Raw genomic sequence first — 17032 nt, 5'->3', positions numbered from 1 at the left:
TGTTTGCTTCACTTGTATCTTTAGTTGTGGACTGTCCAAGGCGTCTCCAAACTGATCCCTCAGCAACAGCTTGATGACATTGAGTTGCTGTTTGGTAGGCTTTGCATGCCATACTTTCCAAATCCTGTGCCAGCTCTTTAGTATGGATGCTTGTCCTAAACCTAGCCCTGTAGACTTCAGACTGATTTTGAGTTCCATACCTGATTTCTAGAGCAGCTACCAGTGCTCTATAGTTGTGCCTGTCATCTGCTGACAACTGTCCAAGTATTTGTAGTGGTTGTCCTTTCAGGCTTCTTGCCAGGTACATTGCTTTCTGCTCCTCTGTCCATCCATTCATTTCTGCCAGGAGCTCAAATTGTGCTCTATATGCTTCCCATGGTGCCTTCCCATCGAATCCCTGTGGCTTCCTTTGTACTAGATCACCCCTATTGCTGACACTCATGTCAGGAATGTGACTTCTGGCAGGACTGAAGATGTCTGCATTAAGGTTTAGCTGTTGGGTCTGGAAATGGATTCTTGTTGTCGGGGGCTGATTAGGTCCATGGTTAATGTATCCTCCCTGTGTAGAAGACAGTAAATCGTCCTTTAATGTATTTAATTCACTTCGAAATTTACTAATCATTTCCATTTGTACTTCATGCTGATGCTGTAGTCTCTCTCCTTGTTCTTCTTGCCACTGTTGCTGACTTTCCTGTAACTGTTAGAGACTTTCTTCCTGTTTCTTTTCTCGTTTTTCTTGTTTCCTTTCTTCTTCCAGTTGCCACTGGTGCTGGTTTTCTTGCCACTGCTGTAGTCTCTCTTCTTGTTTATTTTCTCGTTCTTCTTGTTTCTTTTCTTTCTCCTCCAACCACTGCTGTAGTCTCTCTTCTTGTTTATTTTCTCCTTCTTCTTGTTTTTTTTGCAGTTCTTGTATTGCTGCCATCAAATCTGCTAAGTTGTAGTTTGATTTGCCACTTCTCGTTTCCATCTTTTCTTTTTTTTTTCCGTCCCACTCTCTGACACCAATTTGTTATGTATCTGCTTGTTTGTTTGTTTCTGGTAGAAATTCTTTCCGAGTATCTTCAGCAATACAAGTCCTTTCTTGATTAAACCAGTTTATTCTTCCTCAATATAAACTTTTAGTACACAGTAGTTCCACAGTCAGTACATTTCTCGTCACTTTAAACTTAACAACTTTTATAATACACTGTATAAATCACAGCGATTCACAATCTCGATAATTTTGCTCTCGACGAGTGCAAAACACACACTTTATGGCTCACAAGCTCAAAACTAACAGAATAATAAATTACACAGAACTGAAAGTAACTACTGCTCTCTCTTCATTCATCCTTGCTGGCTTTCTTTGCCAGGCTTATATACTAACGAAGAGGGAATCTTGAACACACTCGGACTTCTCTGATCATTCGAGAAACTCATCATGCACGCCATCAGCATCACGTGACTTCTGCTGTCGTAACACAGCAAAATGTATTATACAGTTTATTCATATTATATGAAATACTTCTTGGTTAATAAACTCAAATTAAAAATCCTAAAACTTTAAAACTATAATGTCACTCACTCCAGGTGTAATTCCCTATTCTTAGTAATCTATATAGCTTAGTTGATAATTTTGTAATCTTCTGGTGACTGTTCCATTAAGTGATGCCCTTAATCACTTAATTTGTGTTTTCATCTACATTTATTAAGTACGTATAGAGATACATTTTATCTCTATGTTAAGAAAATCAGTAGTTTTATATTTCCAACACGTCAGTTCCTTCGTATATGTTGCTTAAAAGTTTTTAATATCATTATCATCATGAATAAAATATTTGATCTTTATGACCATATAATCATATTATTTAATTTATTGAACTAGCTAGGAGATACTGAATGCTATTGCTGGTATATACAACATTTCAGCCTTAACCTGTACATTCTGTTTTTGAATGTTGAATATGCATGTTGATATTGAAGAAGGTATAAACAGATGAAAATCATTGCAAACCGATTGGTTTTTGAAATTTCAAAGAAAAACACCCGCATTAAAAATAATTATAAAATTTGTCTGATGATTTGAATTTGACTTAAGACATATTCATTAAGTTATGATTGTATGTGTTGATTATTAAATAAATACATGTTTATGATGAATTTTGCAAGTTAAGTAATGTCTTTGTTTTAACATTAGGATGCAGCAGAAGTTGGTGTATTGACCACACTAAAGAATCTAGTTTTTAATGTAGATTCACCATCAAGATTTATAAGGTAGGATACTAAATATAAACTTCTATTGTTAGTAGTCTTCATAACATGGAAACAATGCTTCTAAGTATTACTGTTCAGCTCTTTCGTATATCTTTATTTTTGAGTATTTTAACTGGCAACTTTGGAGTATTTGAAATTAGTCGAGATGGGAGAGGGAGAGTTACAGTTGTATGTGTTTTCTCTTTACAAAACTATTATTGGGTTGGTAGCTTTAAAATTCTCTTCTACAGGCCCCTCAACTAACATATTGATTAGTCTACCAAAGATAATTTGTTTGTCTAAAAGCTAGAGTTTTGTAAGCATCTAGGTAGGTGGTTGCATTTAAAAATTAACACCAATTAATCTTGTTCTTTCGTCTGGTAATTACAGTTAATTATTCAAAGTTGTTCGCAAACACTCGTTTTGTATTTAATATTCTGTGATTTAAACAGATAGAACATACATTAATAACTTCAGTACCTGAAGAGGATATTGGCTAAACTCACACTAAATAAGTTCTGATGTGATATGTATCCTCTTCTCACATCTAGCTTTCCCGATTCAGTGCTGCCCTCTATATGCGAACTTTTAACTTGTTACTAAGCTTAAGGCTCCACTTGATCTCATGTGATATTGCTGTGCTGTTGCATGCAAATGTGACACTGCCTCCTACCATAGTGGCTCCCCCTTTATTGATTGTTCAATCATCACTTCTTGATCTGGTCTCGTGTTAAGATGTGTCTTTTCACTCCCATGAAGTTTCTCAACATCAAAGTTTAGTTGAAGTATCTACAAAACCAACTGTTGTGAATATATTTTTATTTATTTTCTGCCTCTGCCACAATGGCATGAGGACTTTTTTGTTTGTCAGGGGACTTGATTGCTGTTGTTTGGCAGGTAGTGGTGTCATGCACGCAACCTGGGCCTTTTTCAGGCCTTTCATCAGACTTCTCTCCTCCTATAATTCCCATCTGTATGGTCATGGATTTCAGGCAGTCTTTCTTGAGTTCTAAATTTGCAAACAATTCTTCTAGGGGAGATGTGGTTCTACCTTGACATTCTGCATCCTTCTGTGATCTTTATTCTCAGGTACATTACCTTTTTCCACTCTCTCCTATTTCTTATTATTCTTTATTTTCCCTTCTTAAATTCGGTCCCTTCTTCAGAATATTATGTTTTTCCTCCTCCTCCTGATATTCAAATCCATGCTGAAAATTTTTTTTTGTCTCATCTTCACTTTGGTGCCAGTATGCCTCGTCCTTCTTGACTGCTTGCACATATGCCTTGGCTTACATTCCAGCTGAAGCCTTTTTCTTGTACTTCCAAACTCTGGAGTCTTTTCTTCAGGCTTTTACATTATTTATCCTCCATCCATCACCTTTTGGAAGCAATCTACCATCTCCCTGTGGGGTTTTTGGCAGACACTCATTTGTCTTCATTTTCTATCTTGACATGTTATTCTTCCTTGGCCTTGTCTCTTCTCACTTGATTACTCTGTTGCTGGGATTTGTTGGGGAGGGATGCCCTTCTTGCCCAAGTACATTTACCTCCCTGTTATTTCAGGGACCTTCAGCTGGACCCTTTCCTCCACCAAAGGGTTTTTGATAGACTATCTGTTCTTTGTAGTCACAGGCTGAGGCCGTGTACCACAATTGTTCCTTGACTACCATTGTGTCCCATCTTTCTCAAGCTTCTTCTCATTCAGTAGAAGTCTCCCATCCTCCCAACCCTTTTCTACTCCCTGTTCTTCCATTCTGTTCCTCTTCTCACATCTGTTCTTCCATTGTCTGTATGTTTCGGTGCCAACAGTCTCGTCGGTGATTATCTTCTGGGCTCATTAGCAGTGGGGGACTGTTTGGCTTAATTTGTGGATCTATAGCTTCCTTTTCCAGCCAACCACTGGGGCTACATGTTTTATCCACTGGCTTTACCTTCGTTTTTCCTCTCCTATTTCTGATTTTTTCCCTCCTCTGGGGGATCATGTCTCCCACCAGCATTTTTCCAAGGTGGTGTCAGATCTTTAGGCCAAGGATGTTATTGAAAGGGTTTCTTACCCTTATCCATGACTTTATTCTCACCTGTTTGTTGTTCCCCCTCTGATGGGCTTTTTGTCCAGGACTTTAGATGACCATGGTCAATGTCTTTGATTCTTATCTTCACATCCCCATCTCCCCAGCATTCAGACTTTATCTTTGGTCTGTACATCAGTGTTGTAGGTCTCGAAACCACCCTTCGGAAGTCTTTGTCTTGACCCTCCATGTCTTGGTTTCAATATTTTACAGGTTTTGAAAATGAGACTGGCTAAAAATGTTAACAGTATTAGACTAGTCACCTACCCAGGATTATTAAGTGCTAAATATTGATTATGCAGCAGTTCATATGAGGAGTGGTGTAGCATCAAAGATGTTTTACAAGTAAAAACCCCTTGGTACCACACCTTTACAGTGATGTTTATAGTGGCTCCCTTATTTTTGATTATGTCACCAATTGCCATATTCAAAACTGACTGCTACTCTATATTGCATCATGCATAGGCTTTCTACAAGTTTGTATGAGCTTCATCTGGTACTCGTATTTACAGAAAACGTTATCCCTGATATTCAACATGTCTAGTAGATCTGCTGTGATTCTGTTTGGCTTCAAAGATCATAAAGAATTTACTGACACCAATACTGGTTTTAGTTTTATTTGCTGACTTTTTTGATTTTTTTGTTCTTCCATTAATTTTGTTTTCATAGGAGGACTGTGGGATTAACATGTAAAACATTTGTGGTTAAGATACATGTAACTTTTATTGTCCTTGCTTTATTTTTCACTGTGTAATTTATTACAAGGTCTTGGTCTTGCACATTGAGGTCTTGACTACAACCTGCAGTACATCACAGTTGAGTTTTTGTTTCATGCTCTTCATTTTGGCCTGCTGTCGTCGCCACATATTTATTTTTTGGTTGTTGCATAGTAAATGCCTTCAATCATTACATTCACAGCTTGGGATTGAGATTCCACCATTATATGGATGACTGGCTACTTTTAGCTCCATCTCAACAGAATTCCTCTGACCATACTCTTCTTCTTTGGGAGGCAGCTCTTCCAAGTTGGCTAGTCAAGCTTCATAAGTCTCATCTCACACCCACCCAGTATCTGGTTCATTTGGATGTTTTTCACTTCCTGTCTCAGTAGGGCACAGCCTTCTCTGCTGCATTTGTGAGCCATGGAGGATTTGGTTTTTACAGCTCTATACTTGCCTTTTCTTCCTTCACAAGAAGTTCTCTATTTATTGTGGACTTGGGCTTCCTTAGAATCCCTTTTTCCTCTTGAGTTATGTTCACATGCATCCTTTTCTGTGGACTATACACAATTAATGGAATCTCTCTATGTATTTCTTTATCAGAGTGGTCCCTCAGTCTTTCTGTTTTCCAGCAGCTCTGCTCTTGTCTGGGCACTTTTTGCATTGATGCCTTTGCCACTTGTGACAGTGCCAAGATTCCCCTATTTAGGTCTCCTGTTCAATAAAGACCAGCACCGGTGGTGGGTGCATTTTTATCAGGACTAGTAAGATCTCTTCTTTTGTGCTTACTCCCTGTTCATCTTCTTCTAGAGTTCTCCCTCTCTCCTTCCAGTTGCACCCTATTGTTTGGTTTTTGACTTCCTTCTCTTCTTTTCACCTTCAGCTATCCTGCTCCCTTCTTCTTCAGCCTTGTCCTTCTCTCTTCCATCCAGCCATTGGAATCTACTGGTCCCCTTGTAGGATGGTTAGGACTCTCTTCACATGTATCCTTTTTCCTGTCCCATTCTTTTTAGAAGTTTATTGGAGGAAGTGTCATATTTACTGCCACTGGTTTTTTTGTCAATCTTTCTCACCTTCTCGTCCTTCCATTCCCCATCTATCTGTATTCTTCACATGACTTTTTGACCAGGACTGGTCTACCCAGACTATCAATAATTATCAGATGACTTTCTAAACTTCTTTCCGGTTTTCATGTTATGTCAGGTTTTTTCCTTCCTATTCTTCTAGCTTAGTTGACTGGGTCCTTAATGTTGTTCTTCATGCCCTTACCTTTCCTCCCTTTGAGCATTTGGTTTCCTATTCCCTATACCATCTCTCTCAACACTTATTTTCTCTTTCTTTCCACCTGTGGTGATCAGTGTTCTGATGTGTACATCATAGATTCTTCTTGAATTATGTTCAAATGCTCCTCCATTTGGATCATGCTTTTCTCCCTAAAACATCTGAGGCACGTGAAAGTCATAGTGCAGTCACACCTATATCTCTTCTTTCCATTTCTCATTTTTATTCCTGTATGGATCCATATCACCTCCTCTGTCTTGTCCATACGGTACATTTTGTTGTTTGGCCCACACTTCTTCCTCTCATGGTTCCAGGTCCTGTCTCTTCAATAAAGTCAGGTTCCTGAGTGGCCTGGTGTTGGATTGGTGCAAGACCAGCCAACATAAGTCCTCACTTAGTTGCAGAATGGATGTTAATTCCCCATTTTGCCTCACTGGGCTTGAGGTGGAGATGGCAGGGATCCTCCTACTAGTGGAGCTGTAAAGCCAAATTTATAGTGCTGGCTAGATTTGGACTGGAGTTTTGCCACCACATATGGTCTGACATGCTCTAGCCACATTACACAAACAGCACTTTTAAAAGCCTGATGCAGATTTTGGATTGCGCTTGTATCTTTTCCTCCCTTGCAACACTTACTTTCTTATCCTTTCCAAGTGAAGAGTGTACACTGGTATAGTCAAGGTGCAGTCTCCCACAAGTGTGCCTCCATACTGTTCTAAGGAATAGGGTGTTACACTCCATGTGTTCTCTTTGGGTGCTTCCTGAAGGTAAAATTTTGTACCAGTCCCTTCACCACTTCAACATGAGATTCTAGTTAGATGTTAGTTGAGGTTACGTATTTTATCAATTGCAAATATTTTCCAACACTGAAAATGTACTTCTACTCTTCGCTCTTTCCTGGTGCATCTTACTTTCTTTTTTATTCTCAAAGTGATGATTGAACAATCAGTATAGAGGTAGAGAGTTGTGCTAGAAGGCAGTATTGCACTCCCATTGGTGGAGGGTTCTTGCATGCAGTAGTGGAACAATATCACTTGAGATTAGGTGGGAGCCTCAACACTAGTGGCGAGACAAAAAGTTTGCATACAGAGGGCAGCACTAAATTGAGAAAGCTAGATATAAAATGGAGTTGATCTATTTGAAATAAATTTTCAGTGTTGTAAAATGTTAACTTTGTATGTGTATGTATATATGTATATATTTTTGGTATCTTGCTTTATTTTTCACCAATAGGCCAATGGCATCCTTGTTCTCCACTTTGTCTCTGAGACTTTCAAGAATCACTCTTTGCTCTGTTTTTGGCACAATAGCAGAGAAAGAGAACAAACTTTTTGTTCTTGCTGAAGTTGTATCCAAGGTAAGTTGATTCTCTAGAAACTAAATGATGCATAGAAGCCATGGAATTACTTATACAGTATTCATATTTTTATATGCATTTGCAAAAGTTTAGGATTCTCTGAAATGCAAAAAATATACTAATTAATTTGTTAAAAAATACATTCTGGCAGAACTCATATATTTCTAAACTTTGTGCACCATTATCACCTTCACAAAATATGAGTTCACTTAATATGGTTGAAAATTATTGTTTTATAAGTTCTATACTTATAAGACATAGTTTCCATTAAGCTTTACTCCACCAAGTGTAGGATTTGCTGCGGTCCTTTAGTCTATGTTCTGGATTCTCACATAACCCTCTTACAATGGGCTTTATGTATTTTACATGATCTCATAACCACCATGAAACCATAAAGGTTTATAACTATAACTTTGAGATTTAGTAAGCTTTTAGTAAACATTACAAGTATTTTGTTCAAAAGAAAATCACATTTTTTTTTTATGAAGTATTTTTACTAAAACTTTGTGAATATGTGGAATATGTTGACTTCTCAGAGTTTCAAGTTATTTTCATCTTAAGATGAAAAAAATAAATTCTGAAATTTCATTTGTGTAATCTCTCAAACCTCCTAAATAAATATCAAACTTTTTTTCAGTAAAACTTTATATTTTGTTATTTTCTCTACCCTAACTGTATACCCACCATAATAAATACTAATTAAATCTAAATAAATCACAACCTATATCTCCAGAATGTAACTTCATTAGCTCAATATTTTGTTGTTACAGCTTTGTCAAGACCTATCAGTATTTAACAAGTACACTAATCCGGTTGCATTTAAATTGGAACACCATTATCAGTAAATAGATATATGTGTTTAGAAAGTTCAGATCATATTAAAATAATATCAAACATTCTTGAATTGAAATTGTTGAAACAAATCAAACCAACAGTGTTAAATAAATATGTAAACCAAAAGGTAAACTATTAAAATCATTGGATTTAGAATAGGATACATATAAAATATCTCTTCACATTTGTATCTGTAAGTATTATTTCACCTTATTATATCAATACACACACAAAACAATGTCAGAAAATATATGAAAGTGTATAGAGACACCATCAAGGTTCAAAATATTAAAATCTTAAGAATGTTATTAACATTTCTACACTAAAGACCAACCTTTATATTTGCTCATTTTATGTTTCTTTTTTTGAGGAAAATAATGCAACTAAGAACACACAAAGTAAACAGTGTCTTATAACTGTCATAAGAGAGACAGTAATAGGTGGGCATGGCATAAAAAATACAATTGAAGGATATAAAAATTATGCTTTGCCTTAGTAATATTTATATTACTAAGACTTATTTACTTTATATTCTGTACTTCTATGAGGGTTGGTAAGTATGTTAGAAAAGAGGGAAGACCTAGAGAACAAATGTCACAATTCTCCTACTAGGGAAGATTGAGGACTTTTTAAAATATTTCCTTGTAAAATGAAGAATTTAAAACTTGTATAATGTTTAAATTAGATTTTTTAACTACATTTTAATGCCAGACTTATTTGTATACAATCATAATAAAGTAGTTTAATTAAATTTTAAATGTAACTCTAAAAAGTGTATTTTGACTACCCATAGTGAGAAGGTTAATATGTTAAGTATAATTATATTAAAAATTATTGCATCCAATTGTTCAAAACATCACAAAAATATTTTATTGGTTTGTGAAAACAGTAAAATTCAAGTTTTAGGGGATTTAAATACATTCCTAGAAAAATTTCATGTATTTATAAAAATGTTACATTACCATCAGTATATAAACATTTAAGAGCTATCTATTAAAAGAGTAGAATTAAATAAAATTTGCAATATAGGAACGTAGATTAATATGGAACAAAACATTTCTATTAAAGTGCTACTGCAAGAATGATGTTTAAAATGTGTGTTGACTGTTTTTATATTTATTCTAATGTATTTTATATAGTAAAAGTAGCTTTATGAATAAACTAGCTCACAGTTGCAACATTAATTTTCATGTATGACCATCGGTTGTTTAATTTTTAAGATTGTTTTATCACCTTATTCTTAGTTTTATCTGTGTAATTTTATTTTCTTTGCCGCATATCTGTGTGCAAGTTACCTCATTTTATACTAATTACCTTTGCCATTCTTAAATTTTACACAGACACCGTTGTAATTTATTCTTAACTTTCTATTTGTAAAGAGACTGATCCATATCTGTTTTTGTGTTTTTAGTAATAAATAATTAATGACATTTAAAATCATTACTTAAATAAAAATGGCATACAGATTTCAGTGTTATATTATGTTTAATGTTTTTTTTTTTAAGTTGACATATTTCCATTGTTCTAGATGTCAGCATTGTAGTAGTAAACTGTTTTTCAAGTGTATGATTGAACCACTAAATCACATATCAGTGAAACCATTGCTATTTAATGTTGTTTTCAAAATTAAACCAGTTTCTTAATGACTTGGGGGTTTGAATACAGCAAGTAGTTTCTGATATTTCACAATCTTTCATATATACAGTGAAAGGGTTTTAAAGATGACTGTTAAATTTTGAAGCTCTTGTTGTGCTTGACAATACTACCACATTTTGTAGCAGTAGTTTCAAAGGTTTTGATATGTCACAGAAAAATCTGAATTATATATGAAGCAGAGAAAATAGCTTTTGAAAATTCTTTGGCACCTTATTCTATGTATTTGTACATATTGGTCCATTTTGATGTGATTGTTTTATTCAGTAACAGAGGCATTTAGTATGCCTCTGAGCACTACTTTTCTGTTCAGCATGGTATTGTTCAAATTGTAGGTCTTTGTCATCCACATAAATTAAACTTTACAAGATGGTGAACTTTAAAATAACAAAATTGAATGTCAAGACATGTAGGTTATTTTGTTTTTTTGTATATACTAGTGGAACCATTCCTCTTAAAACAAACCTCTGTTGTGTATTTTATACTGATTCAAGTCTTGGATCAGTTATATTAGCGATATCCTTGTCTTCCTGACCAATAATAAAAGTTTCCAAACTTTATGAGATCTGACACAGCTAGACTTCCAGATAATCTATTTCTGTTCTTCACAAAAAATATGGATATAGTAGCTGGAATAAAATTGTTTGAGTTGTTCAATAGTTGCCTAGTTTTGAAGATTCAATTCACAGGAGATAAATGGATGCATAAAAATTGAAATGCTCTTTCTCATTCCCTTAATTAGGTTTTTATCAATGATCCTGATTCACTAATATCCTTAAATTGAAGTAGTTACATAAATATTAAGATCAACTGAGAAAATAAGACTGTTACTGAGTTTGTTACTGGAAATATTGTTCTAAACAACAGTTTTTTTAAATCTGTAAAATTAAAATATTTTTTTTTGTAGTTAAATTCCTGGAATCCTAAGTATGCTGAAGAACCAGATTATAATACCAGACTTGATGGTTATAAATTAGCCCAGGATGTTCTTGAGAAAATGGATAGTATTGATATTGACTTTGTTCTTGTTGTTATCTACAACTGTGCATACTTTATCAGAAATGTGAGTGCAGAAAAATCTATTTTTCAATTAATTTAGTTTTTTCTCACTTATCTTGTTGTTTTTTTTATAAATATTATTTGTTAGTCTATCTCAATGCAATTAGTGTATTTTAAAATCATGGTTGCTTTGTTTAAACATTATTATCACCCAATAAGCATAATATTTGTGATAAAAATCATGTTAAGTGCAGATTTGTTTTCTTTTACATTCATTTTAATTTGTCCATTGTGGGTTCAAAATCTGGGATGTCTGTAAAAAAAGCATTTTAGATCTAGGTTTTGGCTCCCACAAGTCACTGCCAAAGAGGCCCTTCATTAAATACCAGAACTTGTCAGTTAGGCCAGGTGATGAGGATAAAAGGTTCTTTGAAACACTATTTATGTATGCAATATAATACTTTAAAATTCATAGTTTAAATGCCTGAAGCTGGTAAAACATTAGAAACCAATAAGCCTAAAATTTCTGATAAAAATCATGTTAACTGGAAAAGTTGTTTTTTTCTACATTCTTAATTTGTCCATTGTGGATTCAAACAACAATTGCCAGGGTCGGAAAAGTTTGTACATTATCAAAGTAGAAAAGAAAAATATGGTGCTGTTAATAAAATAGTACATACACAAAAATCACTGTGTGCCTAAATGTTTTTACTATTATATAGTTTATTTTCTTTAACTTTTATTTGTGATCTTTTTATTAATTATTTTTTAGGCATTAAAGGTTATAAAACATTTATATTTTTATAATTTAAATTTTAAGCACAAAATAATAATAACAATTTTTTTTAGCTTTTATGACTATATAATGACTGTTGCTGTACTTATTGTGTTATGTTCCTCACCATGTTTTACAGAATTTAATGTAATATCACAAGGGGCTTGGGTTGGCCTTGTGGTAGAGCCCTGGATTTCAGAGTTGGTGAGATTGGGTTTGAATCTGTGCAATACTATTAAATATTCTTCTCTCTTTAAGCTATGAATGCATTATAAGTGTGACAGTCTATCACTTAGTTTGAATGGTGGCTGATAGGATGTTGCTTACTTGCATCCTTCCCTCTGATTAGTATTTCAAAAAAGGAATGGCAGTAGATAACCTTAGTAGCTTTGCCATAAATACACAATGCAGATAAGTAGTATCACAAAATTTACTTATACTGTTTAAAGAATAAGAAAATTTAGGTGTAATGTAATAAATTCTTGCACTGTAAAATTAAACTATCTCGACTACTACTGTTAGACTTTTCATGTAACAAGGTATCAGATTAACAAACTGCTTCAAGCAGTGTTGAAATAGTTTCTTAAAGTCATTTGTTTAAAAAAAGTTAATATTTACTTTGTATAAATGTCCAGTAATAAGTGTTATTTATGTAGGCAGAATTTTATCTTACTAATTATTGGGGTATTTGACCTTTTAAAAACGTTTTACTTATAGGTGGCATGCATTACTGATGTATAGATAATATAATAAGAAAAGAGTAATGTTAAAAAATGCTGCATAGTTAAAAACAATTCATGGTAATAAAAAACTTGGGGAATTTAAATTTTCTGAAAATATATTCACTTTTTCTGAAGTAGAATAACATGAGACCTAAAATATATATATAAATAATTGTGTGCATTTGTAGTTTTATTTTCAAAACTTCAGTTGGTTTGTAATTCTCAATTTTTTTTAGTCAGTTAGATGTGATTAGTTGTATTCTAAAGTATATTTTATAAACATATTTACATAAAATTGTTTTTTGCATTTTTTGACTGTCAGTGTACTTTAAGTTTAATGTTGTTTCTTCTTTTCCTACAAAAAATTAACTTTCATTTTACAACAAAATAAAAATTACACAAAAAAAATTAGAAATTTTAATAAGGATTTTGGGTTGTGGTGAAAACTTTAAATCGGTAAAGTCAAGTGTCATCATTGTTTGTAAATAGAAAACAACTATATCCCCACTTTATTTAGAGTGATGATCTGTCAATAAGAGATTCAGCTTCTTACACACTCCAGCGTATGGCTCCCAAATTTGCCTTGAGGATGGAAATAGATAAAGTAGCCTTTCGAGTCTGCATTGCTGAAGCCTTACTGGGAGAAGTGAAGAAAGGGCTGAAGGCAAAATCAGAGGTGACTATCCTTCCATCTTGGGGCTCTATATTCTTGTATTTAAAAAATATATATAAGGATAAACAATATGGTTTTTGCTTTTAATGTTTGTATTTTTATAATTAAGAGTGGGCTTGATAGATGTTTTATATATCTGGATATAGAGCATGAAATTTCATATTAGTACAAGAGAAGTGTATGAAAAATGCAATTAATATATTGGATATAATGAAATAGAAATGTTATTAATATAGTGTTATTTGTACTCGTTATCACCAGCCATAATTTATTTTCATTGGGAAATCATTGTGTTATAATCCTTTTATATTTTATTACTAAAAATCATAAATAAAAAATTGCAATAATTGTTTTATGGTATACCAATATATCCATCAGATAAACCTGTGTAAGTTGAAACACCTCCAAGTGTGTTTCTGTAAATACGAGTATGATTGTTTTGTCAACGAAAATTCTATTTTAAACAAAACTATGCTCTAGGTTTCATATTTCAATACATGGATGCTCAGGTACTTAATATTTTTATGCATTATAGATATGACATTGTGCTGTAATTGTATATTTTGATGACAAATGAAGACAAAGATGTAATTGTTCTTATAATATTAGAAAAAGTCTTTTGGAAAATATTGTTTCTAAGCTGAAGCTTTTATTTAAAGGCAGTATGTTCTAGGATTGTTTTCAGCTTTTTATAACTGAAAATTTAAAAACATTTTTATCAACATCATTATTCTTTTTTGATCTCTGTATTCTGCACTCTTCAGGTATTTATCTCCTTTGTTTTATCTAATAATACAGCGTGTTTAATTTTAGTGTATTGTGTAAACAAGCAATGAAATTGAAAAGAAACTTTATTTAAGTGTAGCTCTTATTACTCACAAACAGGTAGTTCGTCATGAATATTTTCAAGTTTTGGCTGCATTATTGCGTCATTGTAACAATCACCAGCGACTAAAGGATCTGTCACTTCTTTGTGATAGTGATATTGATATAGACTTTTGGGAGAACATCCGTCATATTCAAGTAAGATAAAGCTGTTTGTGTTTTATTAACATCAACTATAGTGAATCGAAAATCAAATTTTAACCTTGACATGGGAGAAAATCTAATAATGTTCATAAACATAAAGTATCAATCGTTGATTTTTTTTAAAGCTGTTGTGTTGTTTCAAGGCTTTTTAAAGCTACAGTATTGTCATAATAAAATATCATATTTGACCATAAAGTTGAGAACATAGAGAAAAATTTTAAATTAACTAGTTTTAATAACACCTTATGTGCATGTAATTGAAAAAAGGAAAATGTATGATCAACCATCCATACACCAAACCAAGGAATGTGACAATGAACACAAAATGTATAACATAAAGTGTGTTTATTGTTTTACACAACTTAATTCTGAAGGTTGAAGAAGAAATTAAGTGTTGGAATTATCTGTAAATTTGGGTTTTGATACTCTCACTGGGCAGAGCATAGATAACCCATTATGCAGCTTTGTGCTTAATAACAAACAAGTAAATCTCTAACTTATAAATCAAAAATCATTCTTTCCTATTTTTTTGTGGCAGCCATCGTGCTGAATCATTTTATTGTTAAAAAAGAACTGGGTCGTTCATATTTTCACATTTCATAAGACAGAAGAAGCGACTTCCTTATTCTTTGGCTATAAGTATCTTCCTATGTTTAAACAATTTTTCGTTCACTTCTCATCTTCCTGTATAAAATGTTTTTCGTAATTCAATAACTTTTTAACAAATTCAAGTTGCTTAGTGAGATCTAATAGTGCATTATAACCTTCATTTAATTGTCAATACATCACAAATTAACCCTTTCTCTAAAGGCATCTTTTTCTGCACATGTCACAAGGTTGTAGTGAATTATGTTAAATTTAATAAAACTACTTTCTTTTTCTGTTATACCAATAAATATAGCATAAAAACATACCTAATAACCCATATTTTAATAGTATATAAGTTTTAAGTTCTTTATTTTATAAGGCAATATTTTTAAAAAATCCTGAAATGTGACTTTTTTCTCTATGTATCCCTCTTTTCTAATTTATTTAACGCCGCTCTAAGAAATATGATATTTAACATAAATTACTTTTTATACTGTTGTTATTGCTCAGGCAAAGCATAATTTTTATAACCTTCAATCTTACTTTGTTACAAGGCCATCAAATAGAAAATCAGACCCCTCTTGCCACACCCACCTGTCACATCTGTTTCAGAAATTGCCAGTAGTTCTCTATGACGTTGAATATTATACTATTTATAAATAATAGAAAGCTAAGATTTTCATATATCAAATTATGTATTACATTACATTGTTTTCTGTACAGAGAATTGTCAATTTTTCTTTCATTTCAAGCTTTATTCCTATGGGAAACACATCAAGGAGTTTAGATGAATTTTTAATGGCTCTTATCACATAGTTAAAAAGCTAGAAAAATTGTGATAGTTAAGGGACATTGTCTGCTTTTTACGTGTTATTATTCTGTATTCTTTGGTGCATTATTTAATTAAGTAAAAAAATCATTTGGTTCAATAATATTAGCATAAAAAAGTAGGGTTAAGTGTCATTGACAATTAACAGCAAAAAGCAATTTTCATGTGTATTCTTTATTTATTATTATAAAAGTAACTAAAATGTAAAAATAGGAATTTCGCTAGATTAGTTAAGGTCATATTAGGTAAAATAAATAATAATAATATAAGAAAATATTCATGATTTATGCTCGCAAACAGCTCATGCATAATGTAATTCGACAGAGTAATATGAGCTGCATGTTTGCCCAGTGATTTACAACTTATAATGGTGCAAATAGTAGGTAGACTCAGTTCAAGGGCAGTAAAACAATAGAAATTAAGTATAAATCGATGTATATTGTTATGAGTTTAAAGCTATGTATAATAAACAAATGTAGTTTCATGTTACAATTTGAAGTCATTCTAGAAAGAAAAAATGGGTACTTTAGATTTTTTTTTTTGTGGTTATGAGTAAACAGTTAGGGAAGAGAAAATAAAACATAAAGTTTTACTGGAAAAACGTTTGAAATTTATTTAGGAGGTTTGAGATTACACAATAGAATTTGAGATTTTTGAGATGAAAAATAAAGTATTTTTAATCTTAACTCTTTCAGCACAGGCTCAGTTCCTGGGACTGACCTCTTAACCATTTTGTGCTTGTTATAGTTTTCATGCTATAACTTTTAAATTAGTAAGCATATGTTAACGAAATTTGTCAGATTATCAGTAAACATTACAATGCTTTCATATGCAAAATATCTAATTTTTTATTAAGTCTTAAGGTTTGTTGAGCAACGTTTTTCTTATGCCTTTTTTTTTCTGTTTGCATATTGCCTATCCAAAGTGCAAAGTAATTTTCATTTTAAGATTAAAAATAGTTTTATGCATCAGAAAATTTTCAAATTTCACATGCAAAATCTTTATAATCTCCAAATAGTTATCAAACATTTCTTAAGAAAAAAACTTTATATTTCATCTATTATTTTCACTAACAAATCCCTGTAGGGGTTCGGTAGATTTGACTGATCTTGTAACCACCATAAATATGTATATTATGCCTCTTTCGCTCTAGAATGAAAACAAATTATAACACAAAAACATAAATGTTTAGACTAAATAGCTTAAATCTCATAACAGTATACATTTATATATATATATATATATATATATATATATTATATTATATACGTA

General features: G+C 32.5%; 1 protein-coding gene across 1 annotated transcript in view; it reads left to right on the top strand.

The window, feature by feature from the left end:
- Window positions 1-17032, top strand: part of LOC106457035 (small subunit processome component 20 homolog) — a 184195-nt gene that overhangs the window by 105676 nt on the left and 61487 nt on the right. Inside the window, exons 33-37 of the mRNA XM_022382842.1 lie at window positions 2177-2253; window positions 7535-7658; window positions 11053-11208; window positions 13159-13317; window positions 14200-14337. Of these exons, the coding sequence (XP_022238550.1) occupies window positions 2177-2253; window positions 7535-7658; window positions 11053-11208; window positions 13159-13317; window positions 14200-14337 (654 nt within the window). The remainder of the gene's footprint in view (window positions 1-2176; window positions 2254-7534; window positions 7659-11052; window positions 11209-13158; window positions 13318-14199; window positions 14338-17032) is intronic.

Source organism: Limulus polyphemus, unplaced genomic scaffold (genome assembly GCF_000517525.1).
Source record: "Limulus polyphemus unplaced genomic scaffold, Limulus_polyphemus-2.1.2 Scaffold284, whole genome shotgun sequence".
Taxonomy (NCBI): Eukaryota; Metazoa; Arthropoda; class Merostomata; order Xiphosura; family Limulidae; genus Limulus; species Limulus polyphemus.
This window is presented reverse-complemented; position numbering and strand designations above follow the sequence as displayed.